This window comes from Eutrema salsugineum, unplaced genomic scaffold (genome assembly GCF_000478725.1).
Source record: "Eutrema salsugineum unplaced genomic scaffold, Eutsalg1_0 scaffold_10, whole genome shotgun sequence".
Classification (NCBI taxonomy): Eukaryota; Viridiplantae; Streptophyta; class Magnoliopsida; order Brassicales; family Brassicaceae; genus Eutrema; species Eutrema salsugineum.
The window spans coordinates 11,063,714-11,090,243 of NW_006256908.1; the positions used below are offsets into that span (position 1 = coordinate 11,063,714).

The 26,530-nt window shown below is 37.4% G+C and overlaps 8 protein-coding genes across 11 annotated transcripts; 5 read left to right on the forward strand and 3 right to left on the reverse strand.

Moving 5' to 3' along the window:
* The first annotated feature begins 7 nt into the window (after window positions 1–7).
* LOC18027646 (pentatricopeptide repeat-containing protein At2g41080) lies at window positions 8–3,031 on the forward strand. Of its 4 annotated transcripts, none has more exons than XM_024148469.1 (2): window positions 8–2,530; window positions 2,704–3,031. In XM_024148469.1, exon 1 carries the CDS (start codon window positions 311–313, stop codon window positions 2,261–2,263), a length of 1,953 nt encoding a protein of 650 aa, XP_024004237.1. In that variant the 5' UTR covers window positions 8–310; the 3' UTR covers window positions 2,264–2,530; window positions 2,704–3,031. The 4 variants fall into 4 exon arrangements, with proteins under 4 accessions (XP_024004237.1, XP_024004236.1, XP_024004238.1 ...); XM_024148468.1 differs by having other exon boundaries at window positions 8–2,525; XM_024148470.1 differs by having other exon boundaries at window positions 8–2,496.
* Window positions 3,032–3,422: 391 nt separating this feature from the next.
* LOC18027648 (calmodulin-5) lies at window positions 3,423–4,579 on the forward strand. Its single transcript, XM_006411315.2, has 2 exons — window positions 3,423–3,669; window positions 3,997–4,579. The coding sequence occupies exons 1-2, from the start codon at window positions 3,594–3,596 to the stop codon at window positions 4,368–4,370; spliced, it is 450 nt and encodes a 149-aa protein (XP_006411378.1). The 5' UTR covers window positions 3,423–3,593; the 3' UTR covers window positions 4,371–4,579.
* A 23-nt stretch (window positions 4,580–4,602) lies between these two features.
* On the reverse strand, window positions 4,603–5,671 carry LOC18027650. The gene is made up of 3 exons (XM_006411314.2): window positions 5,239–5,671; window positions 5,004–5,151; window positions 4,603–4,918 (listed from the first exon to the last, which is right to left on the reverse strand). Exons 1-3 carry the CDS (start codon window positions 5,590–5,592, stop codon window positions 4,671–4,673), a joined length of 750 nt encoding a protein of 249 aa, XP_006411377.1. The 5' UTR covers window positions 5,593–5,671; the 3' UTR covers window positions 4,603–4,670.
* A 735-nt stretch (window positions 5,672–6,406) lies between these two features.
* Window positions 6,407–7,989, forward strand: LOC18027649 (transcription factor bHLH106). Its single transcript, XM_006411316.2, has 2 exons — window positions 6,407–6,762; window positions 7,347–7,989. The coding sequence occupies exons 1-2, from the start codon at window positions 6,466–6,468 to the stop codon at window positions 7,809–7,811; spliced, it is 762 nt and encodes a 253-aa protein (XP_006411379.1). The 5' UTR covers window positions 6,407–6,465; the 3' UTR covers window positions 7,812–7,989.
* A 5,218-nt stretch (window positions 7,990–13,207) lies between these two features.
* Window positions 13,208–17,063, forward strand: LOC18027651 (CDPK-related kinase 1). The gene is made up of 11 exons (XM_006411317.2): window positions 13,208–14,152; window positions 14,560–14,690; window positions 14,777–14,818; window positions 14,924–15,032; window positions 15,219–15,297; window positions 15,390–15,686; window positions 15,783–15,895; window positions 16,008–16,115; window positions 16,206–16,268; window positions 16,349–16,516; window positions 16,612–17,063. The coding sequence occupies exons 1-11, from the start codon at window positions 13,670–13,672 to the stop codon at window positions 16,747–16,749; spliced, it is 1,731 nt and encodes a 576-aa protein (XP_006411380.1). The 5' UTR covers window positions 13,208–13,669; the 3' UTR covers window positions 16,750–17,063.
* Window positions 17,064–17,351: 288 nt separating this feature from the next.
* On the forward strand, window positions 17,352–19,490 carry LOC18027652. The gene is given in 7 exon segments (XM_024148178.1): window positions 17,352–17,896; window positions 17,969–18,061; window positions 18,148–18,381; window positions 18,494–18,596; window positions 18,683–18,912; window positions 18,995–19,097; window positions 19,099–19,490. Coding segments are annotated over 7 exon segments (1,215 nt in total). The 5' UTR covers window positions 17,352–17,570; the 3' UTR covers window positions 19,225–19,490.
* Window positions 19,471–22,430, reverse strand: LOC18027724 (rhomboid-like protein 18). The gene is made up of 8 exons (XM_006411319.2): window positions 22,169–22,430; window positions 21,967–22,067; window positions 21,142–21,282; window positions 20,934–21,000; window positions 20,415–20,566; window positions 20,218–20,319; window positions 20,005–20,112; window positions 19,471–19,893 (listed from the first exon to the last, which is right to left on the reverse strand). The coding sequence occupies exons 1-8, from the start codon at window positions 22,191–22,193 to the stop codon at window positions 19,723–19,725; spliced, it is 867 nt and encodes a 288-aa protein (XP_006411382.1). The 5' UTR covers window positions 22,194–22,430; the 3' UTR covers window positions 19,471–19,722.
* A 244-nt stretch (window positions 22,431–22,674) lies between these two features.
* LOC18027725 (F-box protein At2g41170) lies at window positions 22,675–24,560 on the reverse strand. Its single transcript, XM_006411320.2, has 5 exons — window positions 23,738–24,560; window positions 23,546–23,625; window positions 23,280–23,452; window positions 23,102–23,173; window positions 22,675–23,020 (listed from the first exon to the last, which is right to left on the reverse strand). Exons 1-5 carry the CDS (start codon window positions 24,359–24,361, stop codon window positions 22,830–22,832), a joined length of 1,140 nt encoding a protein of 379 aa, XP_006411383.1. The 5' UTR covers window positions 24,362–24,560; the 3' UTR covers window positions 22,675–22,829.
* Window positions 24,561–26,530: the final 1,970 nt, after the last annotated feature.

Below are 26,530 nucleotides of genomic sequence, written 5' to 3' on the forward strand. Positions count from 1 at the left end.
CAAACTTTTGAGTATAAACACTAGTTCATGTATGAATTCCGATTTGTTGAGCACAGCTTCAAACTTTTGAGTATAAACACTAGTTCATGTATGAATTCAACAACATTACCTTTAAGAAAAGAATGAAACTTTGTGTCACACGTTTTGAGCTGTTTCTCCAAATAAAGTATCGGGCTTTTGATTACGGCCCAACCAAATCGAGCACACAAAGAGAGAAAACTCTCGCTTCCTTTTCGTTTTCCTTTTTCCGGTGAAATCCCCGGCTTTTCAATAGTGATATCGTTCGTCTCTTTCCAGTTTTTGTTCTCTGATGCTATACCAAGCTTCCTCCGTTGTTCGCTCACTATCAGCAGATCCTGCGTCCGCCATAGCCAGTTTGTGCTCAAAGGGAAACCTCCGAGAAGCTTTCCAGAGATTCCGATTCAACATTTTCACAGACACTTCTCTCTTCACCCACTTCATCAAATCATGCGCCACCACAAAATCTCTCCCCTCTGGGAAGCAGCTCCATTGCCTCCTCGTCGTCTCCGGATTCTCTTCCGACAAGTTCATATGCAACCACCTCATGAGCATGTACTCCAAGCTCAAGGATTTTCCTTCCGCCGTCGCATTGTATAGGCTCATGCCTAAGAAGAATTTCATGTCATCTAACATACTAATCAACGGGTATGTCTGTGCCGGTGATCTGACAAGTGCCCTGAAGGTGTTCGGCGAAATGACTGATAAAAAGCTCACAACTTGGAATGCAATGATCTCTGGATTGATCCAGTTTGAGCACAACGAAGAGGGTTTGAGTCTGTTTAGAGATATGCACGCGTTGGGGTTTTCGCCTGACGAATACACACTTGGTAGTGTTTTTAGCGGATGTGCTGGGTTGCGATCGCTGTCCATAGGGCAGCAGATTCATGGCTACACGATCAAGTATGGGCTTGAGTTAGATTCAGTAGTTAACAATTCGGTAGCTCATATGTATATGAGAAGTGGGATATTGCAGGATGGCGAAAATGTCATTAGATTAATGCCTGTTCGTAATCTGGTTGCGTGGAATATACTCATCGCCGGGAACGCTCAAAACGGATGTCCTGAAATCGTGCTTTTTCAGTATAAGAAGATGAAAATCGAAGGTTTTAGGCCGAATCAAATCACTTTTGTAACTGTGCTCAGTTCTTGTTCTGATTTAGCAATAAGAGGTCAAGGTCAGCAGATTCATGCGGAAGCTATTAAGATCGGGGCTAGCTCTGTAGTAGCTGTGGTTAGTTCATTGATCAGCATGTATTCAAAATGTGGCTGTCTTGAAGATGCAGCTAAAGCTTTCTCGGAACGTGAAGATGAAGATGAAGTGATGTGGAGCTCGATGATTTCTGCTTATGGGTTTCATGGACAAGGCGGTGAGGCAGTCAAGCTGTTTGATACTATGGTAGAGAAAACCGATATGGAGATAAACGAGGTTGCGTTTCTAAATCTGCTTTACGCGTGCAGCCATTCTGGTTTAAAAGACAAAGGGCTCGAGTTGTTTGACATGATGGTGGAAAAATATGGATTCAAGCCAGGTTTAAAGCACTACACTTGTGTGGTGGACTTGCTCGGTCGAGCAGGAAGTTTGGATCAAGCCGAGGCCAAAATAAGGTCTATGCCAATAAAACCAGACACCGTCTTATGGAAAACATTGTTGTCTGCTTGTAACATACACAAAAACGCAGAAGTGGCACAGAGAGCCTTTAAAGAAATTCTTCAGATTGACCCTAATGACTCTACTTGTTACGTCCTGCTTGCAAACGTTCACGCCTCGGCTAAGAGATGGAACGATGTCTCAGAGGTGAGAAGATCAATGAGAGATAAGAATGTGAAGAAAGAACCGGGAATCAGCTGGTTTGAACACAAAGGTGAATTGCATCAGTTTAAGATGGGAGATCGTTCTCAATCTAAATCAAAAGAGATCTATTCATATCTGAAAGAGCTGACTTTGGAGATGAAGTTGAAGGGATACAAGCCTGATACAGCTTCAGTGCTGCATGATATGGATGAGGAGGAGAAAGAATCAGACTTGGCGCAGCACAGCGAAAAGCTAGCGGTTGCATTTGCGCTCATGATATTACCCGAAGGTGTACCCATTAGAATAATCAAGAACTTGCGGGTTTGCAGCGATTGCCATGTTGCTTTCAAGTATATATCTTTGATTAAAAACCGAGAGATCACGTTAAGAGATGGTAGTAGATTCCATCATTTCATTAACGGGAAGTGTTCTTGCGCCGATTATTGGTAAACTGGGAATTGCATTAGGAAAAGGCTGTGATGGTTTTAAGTCACAGCACTCAGATTCTTTACACTGTGGATTAGGCTTGTGGTAATGAACCTTGAGATCGTGCCTGGCTGTGTTGTTAGTTGTTTTTGAGTTGGGCACAGGAAGTGCCGAAGTGGTTCGCTGTCAACTGCACTTGCTCGAGCCATGTCTCCAACTGGTCATGTCTACTCCTCCTGCATGCAACTGGTACACGCGTGCGTTACTCTCAGATCAGATTTCATATGTAAAGTTAGCTTCATCCACTTTACTGTTCTATTCGTTTCTTTAAAGTGCATTATTTTCGTTTAAACAAGAAGTCAAGGGAGCATATGTGTGCTAATCAATTGTCAAAAGCAAGTCTTTCCAAGTTTTTGCTTTGTGATGTGTTGAGTTTTTGCTTTGGGATGTGTTGAGTTTTGCAGAGATGAGGACGTTGGAGGTAATTGTCCCTCAGAACATAGGAATTGAAAGAAGTGAGAATAGATTGTAGACTTTGTAGGAGCCACGACGATGACGATGTAGAACTGAGACCTTGCAAGAAAAGACACCGTTCATATGAAGACGACACCGTATCACAGGACAGCTCTTGTACCATTGCCACTTTCACTCCAATTGTCATGGCTAGGCCTGTTTGCGAAGCAAGAGGTTACACTGGCTACGTGACGTTTTACTTTTGCAAGACTCGAATGCCTTTCTTAGTCTAAATTCATTGTATAATTTTCATCCAAACACAAGTGGGTAAAAGTTCCTCTTATATAAGAAAAAGGTTGTCATATTTCTAAACTATTTATTACTAAATTTTAGTATAAGCAAAATCTTTTAAATTAATAAGTTTAGACAGTTGTGCGATTGCTCCACTTGTACCCCACATCCGAAAGAAACTTTCATAATCTTTTGATAATTCTATTCCCACCATTATAAAAAAAAAAATTATTTGAGAAGAAAAAGCAGTATCATTAAGAAGAAGAAAAAACAGATTAAACGAATTGAACTAGCACCGACGTGGCAGTCAACGATACGCGTAAAGACCGCGTGAACGTGTGATCCATCTCTTCTCTCTCGGTCAACCTGGCGGTTAATTTAAACCTCAAATTGATGGCATCAACGTAATTAAAGGCCTCATTTGAGGCTGTAACCGATATTTTTCAAAAATAATTCGGGTAAATAAAACCCTCCGAGAAGAACGGCTTATCACTCTCATTTCTCTTTTGTATTTTTTTTTTGCTCTCATCTCTCCTTCCTCCATTACAGAGAGGAACCCAAAAAGAAAAGGTATTTAGTAAGTTTTACGAAAGGTAATACAGAAAAAACTATGGCGGATCAGCTCACTGACGATCAGATCTCTGAGTTCAAGGAAGCCTTCAGCTTATTCGACAAGGATGGTGATGGTATGTTCATTCCTCCCTTTCCTCGATATCGTCTTAGATCCTGATCTGATGCTTCTGATTTCGTTTCTGTTCGATTCGCTGGCTTTTGATCTGTAGTGGTGGCCATTTCATTTTTCGTAATCTTTGGCATCGAGTCTTTTAGATTTCGCTATCTTAATCAAATTGAATTTATAGATTTGACTATTCGCTTTCCAAATCTAAGAATATATTGTGTTCGTCGACCTATTTGATTTTTCGATTGAATTGTCAAATGTGTAGATTCACATGAACTCGTATTCAAAAAGATTACTGAAATGACCAAACACCAAAACTCGATTACTTTTGTAGGTTGCATTACAACAAAGGAGCTTGGAACCGTGATGCGATCCCTTGGTCAAAACCCGACAGAAGCTGAGCTTCAGGACATGATCAACGAAGTGGATGCAGATGGTAACGGCACCATCGATTTCCCAGAGTTCTTGAACCTAATGGCTCGCAAAATGAAGGACACAGACTCTGAGGAAGAACTCAAGGAAGCTTTCAGAGTCTTCGACAAAGACCAGAACGGTTTCATCTCGGCTGCTGAGTTGAGACACGTCATGACTAACCTCGGCGAGAAGCTAACTGATGAAGAAGTCGATGAGATGATTAAGGAAGCTGATGTTGATGGTGATGGTCAGATCAACTATGAGGAGTTCGTCAAAGTTATGATGGCCAAGTGAGCCTCAACATCTTCCCCTTTTACTACCTCCTACTATGTAATTCCAAAAAAAAAGAAAAAAAAAAACAAAGATTGTTCCTCGCTTGTTCTAAATTTCATTCATGGCTTGTTTTTTTTTTGGTGATTGAAAGACAGGAATGTTATTATCCCTTTTGTGTTTACTTCTTTTTGTCCGAACGATTCATTTACTTAAATGTCTCATTGTCTTCATAAGTTCAGGATCTGCTTTCTGAAAAAAAAAACAGCTTCTATTATCTTTGAATCGTGGATTTACAATTAAGAACCAATTTTGATCATTGCCTTAGAACCTCTCGTCTCCTGTAAAAGCAAGAAGATGCTTATCGGTTGCGGTTAGGGTTGGGAGCTTAACCCGTGTTGGCTCAGGGGAGGAACTTGAAGGAGAGAAGAGTATAGCAGTTGTTTCAGACATTCCATTGTTGAAATCGACCACAGTCTCTAAGCTGTATATACTCTCTCCAGCTGCATAACCACCCAACAGTTGATAAGATCTGTCCGATTGATCCATCGTCACACACATATCTTCTGAACCTGATCAATCAATTTTTGAATTCTCTTAGTCTTCCTTGAGTATATATATATATATATATAACAGTTTACTAAATCAAAGGCTTACAGGCAGCGAGTTCGAGCTGAGTTTGATAAACGAATTCAAGAACGGCAGAGACATCTCGCTCGAACTCGTGAAAAGGTCCTTCTTCGAAATTCATCTTCCTTAGCTTGCAAACTCCTTCTCCTAGCTCCATCATCGCTCCTTTATGGTTCTACGATCGAAAAAACGAGCATTTATGTTAACTTGTGGATGAAAAATGAGAGATAGAGATTAAAAAAAACAACTGAGAATTCACTACGTTGTTGAAGAGATGGTGGAATCCGACGGCACATTGAAGAATTCCATGGAATAAGGTTCGAGTTGGCTCCTCAGCTCTGATCCAAAGAGCCTCAAGTGCGTCGTGGCTTTTATAATAATCTCTCTTGTTGAAAAGCGTTACTGCTTCCTCAAAGCTCCAATTTTCCTCCTCCTCATCTTCTCCGGCGTGATCGTTGTATCTGACGATCGATCGTCGGCTGAAACGGACTCGTACGGAACCGAATTTCGTGGAGACTCGAATCGTTGAAGCAGCAACTGAGAGTGGATACGATGGAATCTTGGAGCTGAAGCAAGAAGATGGAGGAAGGTGGAGATTTTTTGGAGAAACTGCCATCTCAAAGTCAGAGGTCAAGACTCAAGAGCTCTACTTCATGGCTCTGGTTTCTTTCCCCCACTTTCGTCTTGTTTGCGCCATTTTTTGTGGTCACCGTTTAGTAAACTTTGAAATTGGGTTACATCTGGGCCCTTTTTCTTTTTAACTAGCTAGGCCCATTATTTATAGCGTAGCTTCCTTTTGGTGGTTACACACCTTATCAGTAATCACATTTGTAAAATTTTCAAGGAGACTAGCGTGTACAGTGTAGTCTTTTTTTACACGCACTCAAGTATTTTTCATTTTCAACAAATCAGAGTATAATTTGAACTATGAAATATCACCATAACATAAATTAAATTTTCTGATGACACTGAAAAAAAAAAACCATGTGTATAGAAAGAGAAAGAGATATAAATTATGTAGATTTATAAAAGTATTATAATAGAAGGGTATGCTCTACATATTCAAATTAACGTTTTATAGAAAATACAAGATCAGTTGTTCATAAATTCTGAATAGAGATTTTAGAAATGCAGATCAAAATCCTGTTGTTATCTATTTCAGTTAGTCGATCATAGAACTATTTTGGACTGATGATGGTGCCAAAACAATGACCTAACTAAGGACTCTTCCCAAAATTTCCAAAACTCTATGGCAACTTTTCCCCCACCAATATGTAATATTTTCACAAAAAAAAAAGAGACATTATTATTATTATTTTCCCGTTAAACCACTTTTAAGTATTAACATCTAATAATAATAAAGATAACTGTACACTAATCTTCTCTCATTTTATGTATATATAATGCATCTTTTAGGACAGAACCCACCGAAAGCTCCACAAACCCATTAAAAACAAAAGAAGGCGGCGCAAAAGAAGAAGAAACAAAAATGCAACCAGAGAGCTCAGATCAGATGTTGTATTCTTTCCTCGCCGGAAACGATATCTCCGGCGGAGGATTCTGCGGAGTTTCCGGTGACTACATGTCGACTATGCAGAGCTTATGCGGGTCGTCTTCGTCGACGTCATCTTATTACCCACTAGCGATCACCGGCATCGGAGAAACGATTGCTCAAGACAGAGCTATTGCTGCTTTGAGGAATCACAAAGAAGCTGAGCGAAGAAGAAGAGAGAGAATCAATTCTCATCTCAACAAGCTCCGTAACGTACTCTCTTGTAATTCCAAGGTACTATAAATTTTATTACATACTAATAGTCTTTCATATATGGCGTATATATCCCCCCATATATATGTAGATACATATATACGTACGAGTATATATCTTATCAATTTTAAGAGAGAATTTTGAAATCTGTGTTACTATTAGGGTTTTGCATTTTCTCCAACACAAAATTTACATCTTTAGATTTTTTCTTATTTCCATTCGATTTGGTGTTAGCTCATAAATTCTAGTTTTTTTTTTCATGATATGTTGTTATAGTCTTTTAGTTTCTATTGAGTCCTTTTTTCTGTCTAATTATTGTTTCTAGCGTACATGGCTATCACAGATGATCCATAATTCCAAATGTATATAAATTTACCAAGATCGATGTTCATATATTTTTCAATGAATGTATAGTGATTATGAATATACAAAACTTGAAAGTAGTGAGAAGTCTAGAAGATGAGGAAAATAAATGAAAAGCTTCAAGGCCTTTTTGTGAATCTCGTTGGGATGGTATCACTTTTTGGAAAAGTTCTCAAGCTTTTCTCTCAGTTGATTTGATATGATATGAACATTAAAATTTTAACTTCGTGTTTCCATTTCAGACCGATAAAGCCACACTGCTCGCCAAAGTGGTACAACGAGTCAAAGAACTTAAGAAACAAACCCTAGAGATCTCCGACTCCGACCAAACCCTTTTACCCTCAGAGACTGACGAGATTAGCGTTCTACACTATGGAGACTATTCAAACGACGGTCATATAATCTTCAAAGCATCTCTATCTTGTGACGATAGATCAGATCTATTGCCTGACCTCATGGAGATACTTAAGTCTCTTCACATGAAGACTCTTCGAGCTGAGATGGTAACTATTGGTGGCCGGACAAGAAGTGTTCTTGTTGTAGCTGCCGACAAAGAGATGCACGGCGTTGAGTCTGTGCATTTCTTACAGAACGCTCTCAAGTCGCTGCTCGAGAGGTCAAGCAAGTCGTTGATGGAACGTAGTTCTGGTGGTGGAGGAGAACGGTCAAAACGGCGTCGTGCGCTGGATCACATCATAATGGTGTGAGATGATGAGATTTGAGTACACTATAAAAAGTCTTTAATTGATTAATATATAGGGGTATGATCATAATTAACTTGGTTATAATTACCAAAACTTTTGTTTTTTTAGTGTTCCGACTTTATATGTTGTATGGTTTTAGTTATAAGTCGTGGGAGTGTAAGCAAATGTTGTATGTAGGTTTGGTGTGTTATTTTTCTTTTCTTTTTCAAGAAAAAAAAAGGATAAATATAAATATAAGAATATATTTCATGTTATATATTTTTCCCTATTTAATATTGTTTTCTTGGGCTGTTGGTGTGAGAACTAGGGTTGTGAGTTTGTGGGAATATTTGTCGATATGTAGAAGAATCTAAGTAACAGATGTGATTGGTGAAGTCCAAAAGAAACTAGACTTCGATACATATATAAACTATATATGTCATATGTGAATGTATAAGTATGGTGAATAGAAGTCTATGATTGTATGCTGTGAGTTTCAAAGTGACCCTTATGTCACCTTTGTCCCCAATGAATCCAATCTCTCCTCTTTCTTTCGTTGTTCGTGTCTTTCTAAATGTGTACATTTGACCACATTGTTCAGACCTTAGAATATAAGCAGGCCTCATTTTCTTTCCGTCTGTATATATATATGGATCAAATATAATAGTAGTAGTGTAGTACTTATTTAAATATATATAACTCATGTGATTGTGACGAACATGTTTTGCTTTCAGTTGAGATTTGATCAACTATTAACGAAAACACTAAGATTAAGTACTATTTGTAACTGATATACAAGAAACATTAAGAAATGCTTTCACTATACGAGTGAATGTTTCTTTTAGTTATGGTTCTAGATGAACAACCTCAATGATATATGTATACACACCAATAACGAGTGAACGTATGGATGAGATATCTATGAATCAAATAAGGAAGTGAATAATTAAATGAATTAGTGAATTTGGAATATGAAGAAGAAGGATGAGAATGTGGGATTAAAGGAAGAGGAAGCGTGAGAAAAGGGGACTGACAAAAGGAAGGAAAATTGATGGGCCATTGGCTCTATGAGACAAAAAGGACCGACTCTTCTCATCACTCTCCCTTTTTCCCTTTCTCGCTTGTTTTTATAATTGTTTCTCAGATTATTTGGAGAATTTAATTTAAGTAAAATTGAAGAAAACGAAGAGAAGAAGAGAAAAAAAAAAGGTGGAGAAAGTTTGTCCATGGAGCGTGATTGTTTTGGGGCAGCTGGTGTCCCCTCTATACTCAACCTCTCGACCAAAAAGTATATATTATAGAAATCTTTATAGCTTTCGCACTATTTCTTATTATTAAAGTTATATTTGTATTCAACTCAATAAGTAATAGAAAAACCTTCAAGTTTTAAAAATTCCTTTTGAAGTTTATGGGTATTGTGACAAAAGCAATCATTAACCTCACACGTTAGTGTCTCATCGTGTGAACATGTGAGTCCCCCCTTTCTTATCTCACCACACAATTTTGACCATCCTATTTCCTTTTTGAATATTAAAACTTATTTTATTTACATTTCACAAATAAGTTATCATATTATATATGTCAAATATGTGTTTTTCCATGTGTTCTTGTTGTCATTCTTGGTCAAGTGTTCTTGTTTATTGACCCTGAAAAAATTTGGGAACCTTTTCACTTACTTCGGGGTTCTACCGGAAATTTAGACAACCTAAAATACTGATGAACCAGCAACCTCAGCGTACTATTGACTATCATAAAAAAAAAAAAAAATCATTATAACCTAACAGAAGTATAGTTTTAGGAAAATCTATAATATTATATGCAATCGTTCTTTTTAGGGAATATAGTTTAAGGGTTTAAGCCGAGACTTACGACTTAAATACTCAAACTGTTTCTTTTTTGTTTTCTTTCAATATCAACACTCCTTCAATGTAATTAAGCACGTATTAAAATGAACATAAAAAGGAAAAAAGAAAAGAAGAACAGAGGATACAAGCCCATCTAAAGAGATAGAAGAGGGGGTCCAAATTGAGATTGGAACCAAATCGGTTTAGGTTATCAGAGAAAGGCCCAAATTAGATTTGAGTAGAGCAGTCCATAGTGACAGTGCCTTCGACATGACAATTCCACAACACTTCAGTTACATGACCACGTCTCTCCTCTAAAGCCTATGCCGACGATGCCGTACGTCAAAGGCACCAGCTCCTTTATCACATACATAATTCTTAAATAATCATTTTATAAGATTTTATACAAATTTCCAAACAATTCACGGGAACATGAGTTTGAACTGAACTGGACCAAAACTGAATAAACACTTAGCATTTTTTAAAGAACCTTCAAATTAAACTTTGTAAATGCAACCGAAACTGAATAAATACATGAAAATACGTACATGTGTGAAATTCTGCGAACCAAATTCATAATAAAAAATAAAATACACTTCAGAAAAGAAAGTGAACATGGGGTGAAGGAAGACTGCAAAAATGATTTTTTTTTGCTTCGCGTTATGCTCAACCACGTCTATATTTTTACGTGACGAGATTGTAAGATTGAAAGAAAAAATACAGTACCAAATATGAAAAAATTAGCCAAACTGCCGGGGAATACAACATATTGCGTGAATCTTTTTTTTTTTTTTGTCAACATTGCGTGAATCTATAAGTGCATATTTATTGTAATAGAATTTATGATACTAATACTTCTGTTAGGTTATAGTGATTTTTCTTATGATAGTTTTTTTTTTCTTACAAATATTAGAGAAATCTGGAACAAGTGTTTCAATCCTTTGTGTTCGGGCCCGACTCTTGTAAACGTAAGGGGGATTTTAGAATTGACATATAAGGAAAATTTTTAGAAAGGAAAAGAGGTGGCAAAAGAAAAAGAAAAAAGTGGAAGAGAATAGATGTCAAGGAATATAGATATTCTTCTTTTTACTATACTTTTTCCCTATTGATATATATCTTGTTATTATTTGGAGTTTAATTCACTGCAAAAATAACACACAACCAAACTGTTTGAAATGCAACATGGGTGCTTCATGGAAGGAAGAGAATCGGGTTTGTGGTATAGTATTAGGTGATGAGAGATGAGAAAGGCAAAGTGAAGTGGTATGGAGTGAAGGCTTATCCAGAGCTTAATTAGGTCTTCTTTCGAAGCTGAGGCTACGACTTTTTTCGTCAACTATGCAATGTTTAAACAATTTTGACATTGGAGATGTAAGATTTGAGAATGATTCTAAAGGTTTGAATCCTTAACAATGCATGGTCGCGACTACATATATTCACAAAGGAGATTTTTAGAGCTTGACGAAGGTAGCTTAAAGAAGGTAAGCAAGCCAATGTGTATCAAGCTACTTTGGATAAAAATATGTACAACGGTTAAGACAGATTGTAGACATAGAGAAACATAACATTTGTATTCGGTAAGATTTTCTATAAATAGTATATGATTAATTAGAAAAAGAAATAAAAACACAACCCAGCACGATGGCTGTTACTTGTTAGGCCCTCTTTGGTTTGTACTTTCTTTGGGCTATCTACCTATCTCACCTCAAAGGCATTTCTTTTTCTTTTATTTTTAGTTTATTATTTAAGTTCAAAATCTATCTTCGGTCATGTTATAAGTTATATATATGTATAAAATATTTAGAATCTTGCCATCTTGGTATAATGGTATTGTACATGTTTACTGAATTATTGACTTGACCTCTTAAAGAAACCAGTAACTAAACCCAAACAATTCTTGTTTTTTGGTTCAAAAAAGTGAAAAAAAAAAACCCAAAAAGCTAAATATGTTATTTCAATTCCAAGTCCCCAAACTATGAATTATGAACACAATGTATTAATATTCGCCTAGATTTATATGTTTTTTAATTAAATTGGTGCTCTAATTAAAAGAAGAAAGAAAAAAAAAAGTCTGACAAGAGATCCCACTGATTTTACAAACACTCGAGGCACTCATCTCAAAAGAAAGAAACAAACAAATCATTTGCCTTCCAACTACGGAAATTGAGTTTCTAACTCAATTGTAACAAACGAACACGTGAGATGGATAGTCACTGTCTCACGCATTACACAAAAGTTTACTTATGAAATATGAATAATGACGATTGATTGCATAGGAAAATGTACTCCATAAAATATTTAATAATACCATTTGGTAGCTCCACATCGTTTAAAAAAAAAAAAATCAAAATATGATAGTCTAGTTATGCTCTATATAGATTTAAAACATTGTTTTATGTTAGACGTTATTGAGGTGGGGTTTGTCCATACGTGATTTATCTAACTACATTAACATCAATATTAAAAGCACTGTGAAATAGTGTAGGCTCTATTTAACAATTAATTAACAGAAAAGAAAATACAGTACTCTAAAACACCCGGTCACGTAAAAACTTAAGCCAAAAGAAAACAATGATACTTCATACTCGGCTGACTAATTATCCCAACGACAGCCGTAAGAAAAAGAAAAAATTATGCCAACGACGATCATTATTTTATACGATAAGAAATTCATCGGTATATATATCTGAATTACCAAACCCAAATTATTCTTTATTCATCTGTTCGTTTGGGCACTGACGTGCAAATAAATTTTATAGATGTTGTTTTCGAAGTTATTGGTAGGCAAAGAAAACTATTAAATGAGATAATGGCAGAACTGAGAACAAAAAAAAAAAAACGAGAGAAATAAACTGTCTCATTAGCAAGCATATGGAGAATTAGATATGTGGATAGTGAATTCACCCATTTTTGGGTGTAAAGTTTATATATGTGGACAGTGAAATAGATTTGGCAAACTGCATGTAACTATTGGCTAGCCTAAAATGAAACTAATTAGGCCTCTCTTTGGGTAGCTTTCTTTTATCAAGTGCCAACTTCGAGGTAATATTTCTATATTTTGGCTTGATTCAAGGACTCTTTTGGATTGCTTTAATTGATATTTTTAGCATTACAAATTGGGCAGTGCAAAGATAAGGTTTCCGTGAGTCTTGATAGTATATTTGGCAATATACTCTCAAAATACTTTTTATCGACTTGTCTATTCTCACGAAACTCTATCTAAATTTTATCTCTCTATAAGTTTGTTGATGGGATAATATCAATGCAATACATCTAAAACATTGCACAAAACTATCTGATCTAATCAGCCATAATTTAACAACAAATTTTAAGAAATATCAATTTATGATCATAATTTTGTTGCAAAATAGCTAGGTGCAGCACAAGACAACTTCTCGGCAACCAAACATCACACATTAATCCCATTTAGCAAAAGAGCTTGCAAGAAAAAAAGAAAAAAAAGCAACAATCAAAATAAAATAAAATAATAATAACAAAAAAGGAAATCAATCAAGTTTACTTTCTTTTTGATTCTCTCCTCTTTTATGCACTTTCTCCTTTTTTCTTGTTGCTACTGCGAAAGCATCTTCGTCTTCCTTTTTTTTTCATTCTCAACACTTTGCTTTTGCTTCGTGAAGTGTCTTTAATTAACTTTCCTTCTAATTGGAATAAAACTCGCTTCTTTCCTTCTTCTTCTTCTTCTTCTTCTTCTTCTTCTTCTTCTTCTTCTTCTTCTTCTTCCTCCTCTTTGCGTGTGGGTTTATCTTCAATCTTCATCTAATCTCCTGATCTCGGCTTAATTCTCTCCCAATTCCCATGTGAAATCGAATTTGCTTACCTCTCTCTGATTTCTAGGTTTTGATTGAGCCTCGATTCTTCTTCCTAGAATTACTTATTCTCACTATTTTTCCCGGGAAAATTATACCACATGATATTGCTCTTCGTTCGTTACTAACTGATTCCTCTGAGTGAATCCATATTCTTCAGTCTTCTTCACCAAGTTTTAAGCTTTCGTTTTAAATCCTCAATTCATAACTCATGGGGATTTGTCATGGAAAACCCATCGAACAGCAATCGAGGAATAGCCTCCCAGTTTCCGGCGAAGTCGATGAAACTCCGACGGATTCGCAGCCGGCGAAATCCTCCGGCTTTCCGTTTTACAGCCCGAGCCCTTTACCTAGCCTATTCAAATCCTCACCGGCCATATCCTCGAGCGTGAGCTCAACGCCTCTTCGCATCTTCAAGAGACCTTTCCCGCCTCCATCTCCCGCAAAGCACATACGCGCTTTCCTCGCGCGTCGCAGCGGCTCAACGAAGCCCAACGAGGCCTCGATTCCTGAAGGTAAAGAATTCGAGATCGGTCTCGATAAGAGTTTTGGGTTCTCGAAACATTTCGCTTCACACTACGAGATTGATGGCGAGGTGGGTCGTGGTCATTTTGGATATACTTGCTCTGCAAAAGGTAAAAAAGGCAGCTTGAAAGGTCAAGAAGTTGCTGTTAAAGTCATTCCCAAATCCAAGGTTCCTTCTTTAATTCTACTTTAATTTTGTATCCCTTGTTGATTCGTTTGTTGTTCTTAAGTTTATGACCATGATTCGAATTCTAATTACATTTCCATGTGTTTAGAATTGTGCATTAATTTAAGTATATCTTGGCAAAATATTGTCGGAGATATATGATTAAGCGCTCTGTTCTGGTCTCTCTGTATTTTTGGCCAAAATATTCGCATTTAGATGCTGCAGCTGTCTAATGTGTCTGGATGCTATGTGTTTTAACTTTGGAAGGATGGACACTTGATATTGTTTGTAGATTTGGTCTGAGCGTGAATAAAAACAGAGTTTTCAGATGATATCGATAAGCCAGGCTATCTTCTTGAGCTCGTTACTCGTTTGATTCATTGCTTATTGTTATATGTTGTTGACTGTAGATGACAACTGCAATTGCAATTGAGGATGTTAGTAGAGAAGTGAAGATATTGCGGGCTTTGACTGGTCACAAAAACTTAGTCCAGTTCTATGACGCGTTTGAAGATGATGAAAATGTTTATATTGTGATGGAGTAAGTATACATCATTTCTTAAGCTCAGTCGATCATCTTCCATTTCCAGGATTGCGATGAAAATACTTCAATCTCTTGTTTATCAGGTTATGCAAAGGTGGTGAACTCTTGGACAAAATACTTCAAAGGTAATTTTATCCTACATCACATCACATGTGACTGTGTCTTTCGAATGCTTGTCTCTACTGAATCGTGCGTTGACGTATTGAATTTTCTGACTTTGATCTCATTAGGGGTGGCAAATACTCAGAAGATGATGCTAAAAAAGTTATGGTTCAGATTCTTAGTGTAGTAGCTTACTGTCATCTACAAGGTGTGGTTCACCGTGACCTTAAACCCGAGGTACTTTATAATCCATGATGATTGTTCTCTAATTGTTTTCTTATACATCATTTGGCTATTGGTGACACTTCACTTTCTAGGCCCCATTATCAGTAGTCTTTGTACACACAGAATGAATTCCACTAATTTATGTAGAGTGATAATGACGGTTATGTTTCTTTCTATTTGTTTGTTTTTATCTCACAGAACTTTCTGTTCAGTACTAAGGACGAGTCGTCTCCTCTAAAAGCAATTGACTTTGGTCTCTCTGATTATGTCAAGCCAGGTCAGAGACGTTTACAGTGACCCGATGTTTCTTTATTGTACCCATCTCGTTGTTAAATGGAAAACTTGACAGTGTTTTTTGCATCTCTGCAGACGAGAGGTTGAATGATATTGTAGGAAGTGCATATTACGTGGCCCCGGAAGTTTTACACCGTACATACGGAACAGAAGCAGACATGTGGAGTATTGGAGTGATTGCTTATATTCTTCTTTGTGGCAGTAGACCCTTTTGGGCCCGTACTGAATCCGGAATCTTTCGAGCTGTCCTTAAGGCAGAGCCCAATTTTGAAGAAGCTCCTTGGCCATCCCTTTCACCTGATGCTGTAGATTTTGTGAAAAGATTGCTAAACAAAGATTACCGTAAAAGACTAACTGCGGCCCAGGCTTTGTGTAAGTATAATCTTTTGTTATCCTGTTTTTTTCTTTTCTGGTTCTGCATTTCTTTTATTATGAACATATCAAGAACCGATCGTCTTTTGTCCTCAGGTCATCCGTGGCTAGTTGGCTCGCATGAACTAAAGATACCATCTGATATGATCATATACAAGCTTGTAAAAGTGTACATAATGTCTACTTCACTGAGAAAATCAGCTTTAGCGGTGAGTTGGAGGATGTTAAGAAGCTGACATATTCTATATGGCAAATTCGATCGTTGAGCTTCATAGATGAAAACTGGATGATGAATGGTTGTTTTTTTTTTCATGGTTCCAGGCTCTTGCTAAGACATTGACTGTACCACAGTTAGCTTATCTGCGGGAGCAATTTACATTGTTGGGGCCAAGCAAAAATGGATATATTTCGATGCAGAACTACAAAACAGTGAGTTCTGTTTCAATGATTCCATCTATCTCTTCCCTTTTCATTTGGGATTTTCTGTGATTCTGAATATACTTTTCAATCAAATCTCAGGCAATCTTAAAGAGCTCAACAGATGCTACGAAGGATTCACGAGTCTTAGATTTTGTTCACATGGTAAGAAATGAGGCTAATTGACATGAACTATAGTTATATCATTGGTTTAACGAGCTAAGAATCTCTCTATTGCGATGCAGATAAGTTGTCTTCAATACAAGAAACTAGACTTTGAAGAGTTCTGTGCATCAGCCTTAAGTGTTTATCAGCTCGAAGCAATGGAAACATGGGAGCAACACGCACGTCGTGCTTACGAGTTGTTTGAGAAAGACGGGAATAGACCTATCATGATTGAGGAACTTGCATCGGTATGAATTTTTCCCCTTTTCTTATTCACCTAGAGACTCATAAAGAGAGAAACTCTAAAACATATTGATTGATAATGGAAATGTGATAATGGCAGGAACTTGGACTAGGGCCATCAGTCCCTGTGCACGTTGTTCTCCAGGATTGGATAAGACATTCGGATGGGAAGCTTAGTTTCTTGGGTTTTGTCAGACTACTACACGGCGTGTCTTCTCGGACATTACAGAAAGCTTGAGAGCAATGACATTGTTAGATAAGAAAGATGCAGCTAGCTGTAGATCATGGTTTCTTCTTTTTACCATTTCTTTATAGCTTTTTTTTTTTTTTCCTATTCAATCATGGGTAAAGGTTTTGAGTCAAAGATTCGATAATTATGTCAGTGTGTGTATTTCTGTGTGGTGGGGAAGGAATGGGTTTCAGATGAAGAGGAATGTACAGAATGAGACATATACTATATTCCAATATCTCTGTAACTTTGGTTTTTCTTAAGTCGGAACAAGAATCTCTGCATAAACTTAATTTATATTATCAAAGATGTAACTACAGTTAGCACACTTTAGTAATGTTCGGTTTGCATAAAGTATCCCATGAACATACTTCCCATGAGCATACTGTAAATAAACAATGGATGGACATAACGAAAATAATTAATGACCTGAAAGTTGGCAAGTTGTCGGTTAGATTCGGTTTAAAAGGAGGAACAATCCACAATGGATTGACGTAATCGGTAAATCTCCGACAGTAGTAGACGAAGCTAAAGTGTAGTTATTATACATGTCATTGACTCATTGTCAGGTAATCTTGGATCTATGAGCTACACTTTACGTGTCGAGCACTCACAGTTTCAATGGCCGCCCGGAGAAAACAATCCTCCAGTGACATCTTTGGATCATGAGCAATGTTCCAAACCACGTGATTTGTGTCTCACATTTGCCGGAGACACCCACGTGACCTTCCCTTACAGATCTCTCATCTCTGATCTAATCTCTACCTAACCGTCGCAAAGATTCTTCCTTTCTTACTTCTTCCTCCATTTTTTCACTCCGCAACAGTTGAATGGCGACACTGAGCAAAACCCATCGGCCAAAATCCACTCCGGGATCTCAGAGACTTGTTCTGTTATGTATATTCGCCGTCGCATTGCTTCTCATTTTCTCTTCGGTGATGTCCACCGGCGAATTGGGTTTACCGTATCGGAAAACTCTGATTGATTATTTCGTCAAGTCTCCTCGAAGCAAGAGACATCACAGTTTGTCCGACAAGTATTTGTATTGGGGGAACAGAATCGATTGTCCTGGTAAGAACTGCGAGACTTGTGCTGGTTTGGGTCACCAAGAATCCAGCCTTAGATGCGCACTTGAAGAAGCCATGTTTCTTAACAGGTAATTTGCATTTTTCCTCCACCAAATTGTCAAACTTGATGGAGTTGTTCTGAATTGACAATTTTGTTGCAGGACATTTGTAATGCCTTCTCGGATGTGCATCAATCCAATACATAACAAGAAAGGCATACTCAATCGATCCAACAATCAAACTACAGACGAAAGGTGAGAGAGAGAGTTCCTTAAGACTTACTTTTGCTTTGTTTCCCACTTTAACACAAGAGATGTCTACCTCCTTTGTATGTTCCTAGTTGGGAAGTGAGCTCTTGTGCAATGGATTCATTGTATGATATTGACCTCATCTCTGAGAAGATCCCTGTGATCTTGGATGACTCGGAAGCCTGGCACATTGTGCTATCAACGAGTATGAAACTGGGAAAACGAGGGATTGCGCATGTGTATGGAGCCAATAGGCATGAGCTTAATGACTCTAGCCACTTTGCAAATCTTTTGCTTATTAACCGAACCGCAAGTCCCTTGGCATGGTAAGCATTGATGAGGAAATTTTACTATATGACTACGAAGTTGCTCTTCACAGGCATCATTTTCTTATCTTGTTAGCTTGATCAGATCATATATATTCATGGATCATGGTAGGTTTGTTGAGTGCAAGGATCGAAGTAATCGCAGCGCCGTCATGCTTCCTTATTCATTTCTCCCGAATATGGCAGCATCAAGATTGAGAAATGCTGCAGAAAAGGTAAATGAACTTTACACAACCATGAAATCTAGCTTTAGAAGATAGTTGAGGCCTTAGCTTTCTATAAACAAGTTTTGGTTGAGCAGATAAAAGCACAGCTCGGTGATTACGATGCAATCCATGTTCGTCGTGGAGACAAATTGAAAACAAGAAAAGACAGGTTTCATGTTGAAAGGAGTCAGTTTCCACATTTAGACAGAGACACACGTCCAGAGTTTATCATGGGCAGGATACAGAAGCAGATCCCACCAGGACGGACTCTTTTCATCGGTTCTAATGAGAGAACCTCTGGATTCTTCTCCCCTCTCTCTATCAGGTAAAATCACGAGGTCCAGATTCAAGTTTACATATTTAGGTGTTCTTGTAAGAAGCTTAAGACTCTTTTTGTTACACTGCAGGTACAAAGTGGCTTATTCGTCGAATTTTAGTGAGATTTTGGATCCTATCATCGAGAACAACTATCAGTTATTCATGGTGGAGAGACTGATAATGATGGGTGCAAAAGACATTCTTCAAAACATTTAGAGAGTACGAAACGGATCTCACTTTAACAGATGATCAAAAAAAGAGCAAGAACTGGGAAATACCAGTTTACACCATGGATGAAGGCAAAGACGAAGCAAGCTAACTATCTATGATCTCGCTAGCAAAGACTACACAATGATTCAGACAAGAGTTTCATCACTTTTTCACTTACTCGGGAGTTAAGAAAGCCTAATCTTGTCCGATGATTTTACAGCCGGTAGTGGGCCAAATCTATGTATGTAATGTGAAACCAGAGGCATGATTTGGGTTAGGACAGTCTTTTAAGCCAGCTTTTTTTACAAGGACTTTTGATATATTATCAAGTATTCAGCTAAATCAACTCATCATCCATCAGAAATGTAATTTTGATCTTTTGTTTTCTTATCAAAGGAGAATTGGTTTTGTAATCAAAGCTCAGGAATATAGAAACTTAGCATAAACCGTATATACTAATATATCTTCAAATTTAATTTCTAACTTTTACATACAAATTGACTAACGTAGGCGAATGTTCTTAACGTCTTCAGTAGGCACGGCCCTAAGAATACCTCTGGCGTCTGCATCTTGAATCAACAATGTTTCTGAAAATTTCCTATTGAGTCTAGTGAGAGTGCGCTTCAAGAAGGATATTGGTGGCTGCGTTGACATCATTTCTAGCGTGTACAAGGGCCTGTCTTGCTGCGTTCTGGTCAAATCCCATAGATACTAGAGTAGCTATGGCTTCCTCAGATGGCTCTATACTTGACGACGGCATTGGAGCACGATAAGATCTCTATATAAACTCAAATATCACATGTCAGCAAACGAAGATGGGTTTTTAAGATTGAAATAAGAGTTGGCTAAAGTAGGGAAACATAGACAAAAGGAAACGGTAAAGACTTACCACTGCCTGGCGACCTAAGTTGGGTGATGGCCTTCTTGGTGCTTGAGAATGGCTGCTCAAGGATGGCAAAGAAAGTCGGGAAAAGAATGAAGCCATGAACTCCGGAAGCTGTGATGTGTTTTAGACAAATGCTAGTGTTAGTAAGAAGCGACAAAAAAAACCCAATTCGAGGGAATAAATAATGTTAGTAAGAAAATGTCAGAAAGGTATAACCTTTGCCTTGCGGATACCAAAGATGTTCAATCGGTACAAGGAACCAGCAATTATGCCGCAAAGACCAGGAAACATGGATCTTTTCCAAGATGATAGTAAAAGCTACAAAAATGGAAACCGAGAAAAATTATCAATCTAAGAAAAAGGTTTCTACTGTATAAAAAGAACTGTACAAGTAAAAACATGGTATTGTTTACCTGGACACCAGCAAGGTAGATGAATGATTTATCAGAGAAGTGTACACCAAATACATTAAACCTCTTAGAAACTGGAATGTCCAAGTAGAAGGGTACAAAGGAAGCAAATATCAGGGCGTATGGTCCAGATGTCAGTAGGTTTGCCGTAGGATCTACAAAAATAAGCAAAAATGTTGGCTTTACAGAAAGTATAAAAGTCATATCAAATAACAGACGAAAAACAGCTCTTGATAATTTGAATTATGGGCCATAAGAATATTTTGCAAAATATCTTCAACAGTTTGAGAGTGAAGAAAAAAGCAGGACAGAATTTGAAACCAATAAAAGATCATCACCGATTTATCCCTACGCACTTTGATGATTGGTGAGACTAGTATCAAGGCTAATGTAAGCTAACTAATGACTATGATCCCTTACATTTTTCTGCATTAGCGCCCCTATTTCATATCGTTAAGTACGAGTACTGAGCAAAACAGTGTATATTTTGAAGAGACTATCTGAAAATTGTAAGATACATACCTTTGAACAGTGATAATAAAATGATTTGTAGTGTTAGTGACACAAACCCAGAGAACAAGATGAAAACCTGCAGAATGAGCACTAATTAAACTTTTTAATCTTGAAGAAATTATTAGCAGTTATCTTTATAGTTACCAGGATAGCGGAGAGAAAAATCATGACGAATAAATCTACCATGAAGATAGAATTGAACTGAACTATCCCTTACCGAGTACTTATTTGAACCAATCTGTCTCTCAAAGACTCGGAAGTAGTACAGCAAATACAAGCCAAAGAGCAATTCTGGTGTGGACGAGAATGCAAAATTCGATATGATTAACTTCCATATCCGGAACTTCTCAAAAATATCCTGCAATGAGATTGGCGGAAAGTTTATAAATAAATCGACTGTAACATCTAAGTTCTCATAGCAACACCAGCCCTTCACAAAAGGAACAGATTTAAGATTTAATTACTCTCCAGAGACAATGAAACATGAAGCTTTGAAACAATCAAACATCTTTTAGGTCCGAGGTCACTGGCATACACAATTAGATGACCAGAGGCAAGTTATTGAACTATTTTACACATGATGGTTAACATGTGGAGCCTAAATTTGCTTAAGTACTCGATCTATTATCGAACTATCTAACATCACGGTCAAGATTTGGAGCCTAAATCTGCTTTAACAATCTATTATTCACCATCACTGACTGTGACTGTATAAACTCATAATGCCAAGACTGAAGCTTTTTATTTGGATTCAGCTGCTTCCTCCCGATAAAGCAAAACCTTGGCCTTTAAGACCACAGGAAACGTAAGCATAATCCAAAATCGTAACCCGCAATCTTTTCTGGTGCCAAAGCTGGTAATTATAACACAATGAGGCAGCACAACAATCGGTAACTAAAAGCCTATAGCTCTAGAATATCGAAAGGGAACAAATCTGAGCCAGAATCCGATCCTAATTCTCCTGTAAACCCCACAAGTTCTTAAATTCCAACAACTGTAAGGGGATTACACAAAAAAATAGCACACTGAAATGAGAAATTACCTGGTAAGACAAGCCGAGCTTGGAAGGACCTCCTCGGATCCCGAAGAACACAGTGAAAAGGGCGCTCGCGATGACGAATGCTTTCGTTACCGGAGCATTATCTGCGATTTGGCAAAATTCAACATATATCAAAAACCCAGGATGAAACAAAAATCCCAGAAGCTGATCGAGCGAAGGAGGAAAGGGATGTTTCGGGACGTACTGAAACCAGAAGGACCTCCGTTCATCTTAGTCGGATGAACAGAAAAGGGCCAAAGTCAATAAATCGTGGAGCGAGTTCGTCGGAATCAATCTGGATTCGAAGATCGATCGAAGTCGTCTTCTATGTATTTTCTACGAATGATCTTTCCTGGAAATTTCAGTAACCTCTCGAATTCAAATATCAATCAGATATAAATTATACAGTCTTATTTATTTTCGACAAAACAAAAAACAAATCAGCAGAGTGAGAGAGAGAACAATCCAGAATCTTTCGTATCGTTTGCAAATAATTTATCAGCATATGCTATAAGCTTAATTAAATAGTATTGCAAATAAGAGCTTCATTTTTCCTTTTTATGCTATATTGCCCCCTATGATTTTAAGTCTGAACAAAATAAACCCTTTTATCATGTTCTCTAATAAAAACTCCACATCCCTTGAGCAATTGCGTTAAACACACACTTCTGTAAAAAAAGTTTTTGCCAATTTTACACCAAAGTCATGGTTTTTTGTTTGTTTGTGTGAATTCATATTTCTGTTTACAATCAACTTGATTTTTGTACATCTCTAGCGTAATAAGAATTTAAAGATGAAAATGAGTTTGCTATTTTTAAAGCAAATTCCTCACCCAAAAATAAAACAAGTTTAAAAACAAAATAAAACTATTCCAAGAGTCCTAGCGGTGGCCACAATCCCTTCCACGTAGAAATCTCTTCCTCAGTACCCAATTTCTTTACTCCGCCGTAGAAACCGTTTGCTTCGTTTCCCGTCTCACGGTGGTCCTTCCGGTTTAACACCGTCGTTCTCCACGGTGACTCCGGTCTGAATTGTCTGAACTCCATCACCACATTTTCTGCATAATAAATCAAAAATTTAAGTTTTTTTTCCTTCCCCTTCATTACTAGGGAAAACAAATAAATTTCTTAATTTTTACCGTCCGAGTTGCAACGACAATTATCTTCTCCGTCGCAGTTTTGCAGATGACCCACGATTCCGTACCACCAACCTACGCCGGCGGAAAAAAAAACAATTCGTTTTCAGGTAAACTCATTTTCGGCGACAAATGTTTTGAATCAAATCGACAACTTTTGAAGAAAATTTTAGGAAGAGACCATAAGGGAACTCTTTGGTTCTTCTCCATTGGATCTCGAAATGGTCGCCGGGTCTGAGTCCCTGCAAACAGTCGGACACGTGGAGATCACGTGACTCTGTGTCGATTAGAGACGGTCTCAGCCTCTGCCACGTCACATTTTCCTCCGCCGCACGCCGGCCATGCGCCGAGTATCTGATAGAGCAAGACACTGAAAAATCTCAGAATCTGAAAAAAATTCAACATTTCTCGGAAATGGAATATAATATTTTGTCACAGTTGTGTTACCTTGCTTGAAATGTATCAGTCTTGCAATCGTATCTGACTTTAGCATCGTAACAAGACATCATGAATCCAACATGTCCGTTCTGGCAAAAGAAGATGAAAAATCAATACCCACAATCTCCAATAAGCTATTTGTCTGGAAATTGGTTCTTCGTCCCAAAAAGGTGAAGCCTTTATTCATGATTCGATCATTACCTCGCGATTATAGACCTGAGCAGGAAACCAAAACTTGCCATTCTCAAGATTCGAGTACCAATACATCACAGAATCAATAGGTGCTAGATTCGATGATGATGATGATGAACCTCTTTTCTCACAGCCATGGTTTCTACTTAACCATGAAAAGGGTTTAAGATTCGCTACAAGCCTCGACCTCCATTGTGTGTTACTTCTACTACTGCTTCGTTTCGAATTCCCGAGACATCCCATTAACGTGGAGACATGAGATTTCCACTCTTGAATCGCTGCATCACTCATTAATCTTCCCCATTTCTTCTCCATGTGCTTCTCCCAAAAATGGTCGCTCACACATTTATCCCTAAGCTCAGAGCAAACACAAGTCATAGCACATAGCTCTGATGGAGAGAGCTTCTCTAAGATGCAATCCAAAGTTAAGTCAGGCAAATCAAGGAGAGGCATTTTCTTTTCATCTTCTGTATTCTTCTTCTTCTTCTTCTTTGCTTCCCTTCTCCATGCTAATGTTCTAAACCCATTACGGATAATGCTTCTTGCGAGCCAAGAAAATATGAGTAACCCACAAATCGTGTTGGAGAGACAAGGCGACAGGAAATTGAGGAAACTGAGGAACTTGTTCTCCATTGAAAGCAAGAAACGAGGGAGAATCAAAGAGAGGGAGAGAGAGAGAGAGAAAAAAAAAAAACAGAGTGAGATTAGTGACTACAGAGATAAACTCTGCGGCTCAACAAAAAACAGAAGTTTTTTTTTTTGCCTTTTTGGCCATTCACACACGCAATTCAAAAGTAGCTATCTCCATGTACTCACGCTTAGCGTGTGTGTGTCTCTGTGTACATAATATTTTACAAGTAGTTTTAAGCAATAAGAAAGGATGTTATTTATAAAGAAAAGAAAGCAGTAAAGAGACATCGAATTGCAAACAATAAGAGTGGGGTTTAGACTTTAGAGATTGTAAAGATTCGTAGTGAGGCTATTTAATTTTTGAACATTAAATTGGGTGAGCAATAAATACAGTTAGAGGTTAGGTGGGGGCAGAGGAAGAACCAATGCCATTAGTTGGGTCAATAAGACTATTAGGAGTCACATTACCATGAGACACTCATTGAGAAAGTGACCACCATTACAGTTTCTGTCGTGTGTGACAGCTGGTGCTCCCCGCAAGAAATTTTAGCTCGACCTATTTCAATCTTAAAACTACTCAAAATCAACAAAAATCGAATTTTCACTTGGTCTAAAGATGTATCGGATTCGTAAACGCCTTCCCAACTACTTTGTTTTTTTTTTTTTAGACTAACTCTACCAAACTTCTAACTACTTTGTGTATATGATGCTTTAAAGATTATGGAACAAAAGGTGGGTTTATTGATATATACACACAATCTTAAAAGTCTTTTTAAGCCAGAATTTCACGAAATCAAAACCGACTTGGTCAACTCCTTTTGTGTAGTTCAACTAAAAGTGAAGTGGACTATACGACAAATGCAGTTGATGAGTTTTGAAAGAAAATAGAAAACGGATCTTTTATTTTTTAAAGTAGAGAATCAAACACAACAAGTACTTGAAAACCTAGCGGTGAAATTATAGATTACAGAAATATTTGTAAATCTGCGTAATTAACAGCACGTTATACAGTAAATCAGCCAGTTCCATCATTCAATCACTTCTTCTCCTCTTAAGTATGCTTTGGATTAGAGAGCACACATTACGCTCCAGAGTTTGCTACAAACAAGTATCAGCAGTTTTAACTAAACCTTAAGGAGAACATCACGAGAAACTGAAAAAGACTTGGTTTTTGTATGCCTCTGAAGATAAGCAAGAAAATGAATGCCCCAAACCCTCAACTAAAGAATGCAATCAAAACCAAGACAATTAACGGTTTTCTTACGAACTCGCGAAACCGACGGGGCTTGCTTTTGGAGTTTGGTCCAATGGGCTTCTCTTATTTATCTTCTTAAAATATGGATTTGGAGAATCATTGATGAAGAAGGTTGTAACTTGTAAGCCTTGCTTTTATAATTTGTTCCAGTGAGCTTTTTTTTTGTAAACAGTATTATTAACTTCTCAAAATATTATATTTAGGTACCATTTTATACTTAAACACCATGACAACAATATAGGATCCAGATACTAGATGAATCCTGTCTACTCGCTATCTTCTACACAAAGTAACAAATAAATTAATAAAGGGTAATGTAATGTCCTTTAGAGTATTGCTGCTTATTCTGGTTTTCCTCCATGAATTAACTGAAATTTTTTTGTTCCGTTTCAGCTAGAAAAATAAAAAGAGCACTTAGAAACATGAGATTAAGTTATTCTAATTTTCTTATTTTTTAAAACCATCGTCTCTATTCCTTTTTATCTCCCCTTTCATGACTCTACCATATACACACCAGTCGTAGTCTAAGTGGTTGGACGATAATGTGTAATGGAAATCGTCGTGGACAATAAGTCCACTGTCCACAGATACGTATAAGATAATATCAGAAAGAAGTCGTTTCGATCCGTTTACTTCAAAGTCAACACACGTGCTCTCCTTATGATGCAACCACGAATGCGTGTGTTCTCATTTGTTTCCATTTTCTTTGTCGTTGTTTCCAACAAAACTTCTTATTTCGCCAATTTCTTCGGTTATGGAGTTATTGCAATTCCTGTAATTAGGCCAAAATTAATATCTCATCGCCATCAACATTGTCGGTCATTACCTAGAGATGAGCAAGGTATCCGCCGACAAATTCTTGAAAATTAAGAATTTTATCTGCAAGAAATATATCATTCTATTTTTAAACGGATTTT

Coding starts and splice junctions, on each gene's coding strand:
- LOC18027646 (XM_024148469.1), top strand. CDS start 311: ATGCTATACCAAGCTTCCTCCGTTGTTCGCTCACTATCAGCAGATCCT.
- LOC18027648 (XM_006411315.2), top strand. CDS start 3,594: ATGGCGGATCAGCTCACTGACGATCAGATCTCTGAGTTCAAGGAAGCC. Junction 3,670..3,996: donor ATTCGACAAGGATGGTGATG/GTATGTTCATTC, acceptor TTACTTTTGTAG/GTTGCATTACAACAAAGGAG.
- LOC18027724 (XM_006411319.2), bottom strand. CDS start 22,193: ATGAACGGAGGTCCTTCTGGTTTCA. Junction 20,567..20,933: donor TTTATTATCACTGTTCAAAG/GTATGTATCTTA, acceptor TTATTTTTGTAG/ATCCTACGGCAAACCTACTG. Junction 20,320..20,414: donor TCTACCTTGCTGGTGTCCAG/GTAAACAATACC, acceptor CCATTTTTGTAG/CTTTTACTATCATCTTGGAA.
- LOC18027650 (XM_006411314.2), bottom strand. CDS start 5,592: ATGGCAGTTTCTCCAAAAAATCTCCACCTTCCTCCATCTTCTTGCTTC. Junction 5,152..5,238: donor TCCACCATCTCTTCAACAAC/GTAGTGAATTCT, acceptor TTTCGATCGTAG/AACCATAAAGGAGCGATGAT. Junction 4,919..5,003: donor TCAGCTCGAACTCGCTGCCT/GTAAGCCTTTGA, acceptor TTGATTGATCAG/GTTCAGAAGATATGTGTGTG.
- LOC18027651 (XM_006411317.2), top strand. CDS start 13,670: ATGGGGATTTGTCATGGAAAACCCATCGAACAGCAATCGAGGAATAGC. Junction 14,819..14,923: donor TTGGACAAAATACTTCAAAG/GTAATTTTATCC, acceptor TGATCTCATTAG/GGGTGGCAAATACTCAGAAG. Junction 15,033..15,218: donor ACCGTGACCTTAAACCCGAG/GTACTTTATAAT, acceptor TTTATCTCACAG/AACTTTCTGTTCAGTACTAA.
- LOC18027725 (XM_006411320.2), bottom strand. CDS start 24,361: ATGGAGAACAAGTTCCTCAGTTTCCTCAATTTCCTGTCGCCTTGTCTC. Junction 23,174..23,279: donor AACCAAAGAGTTCCCTTATG/GTCTCTTCCTAA, acceptor CCGCCGGCGTAG/GTTGGTGGTACGGAATCGTG. Junction 23,021..23,101: donor TTGTCGTTGCAACTCGGACG/GTAAAAATTAAG, acceptor TTTATTATGCAG/AAAATGTGGTGATGGAGTTC.
- LOC18027649 (XM_006411316.2), top strand. CDS start 6,466: ATGCAACCAGAGAGCTCAGATCAGATGTTGTATTCTTTCCTCGCCGGA. Junction 6,763..7,346: donor TACTCTCTTGTAATTCCAAG/GTACTATAAATT, acceptor TTTCCATTTCAG/ACCGATAAAGCCACACTGCT.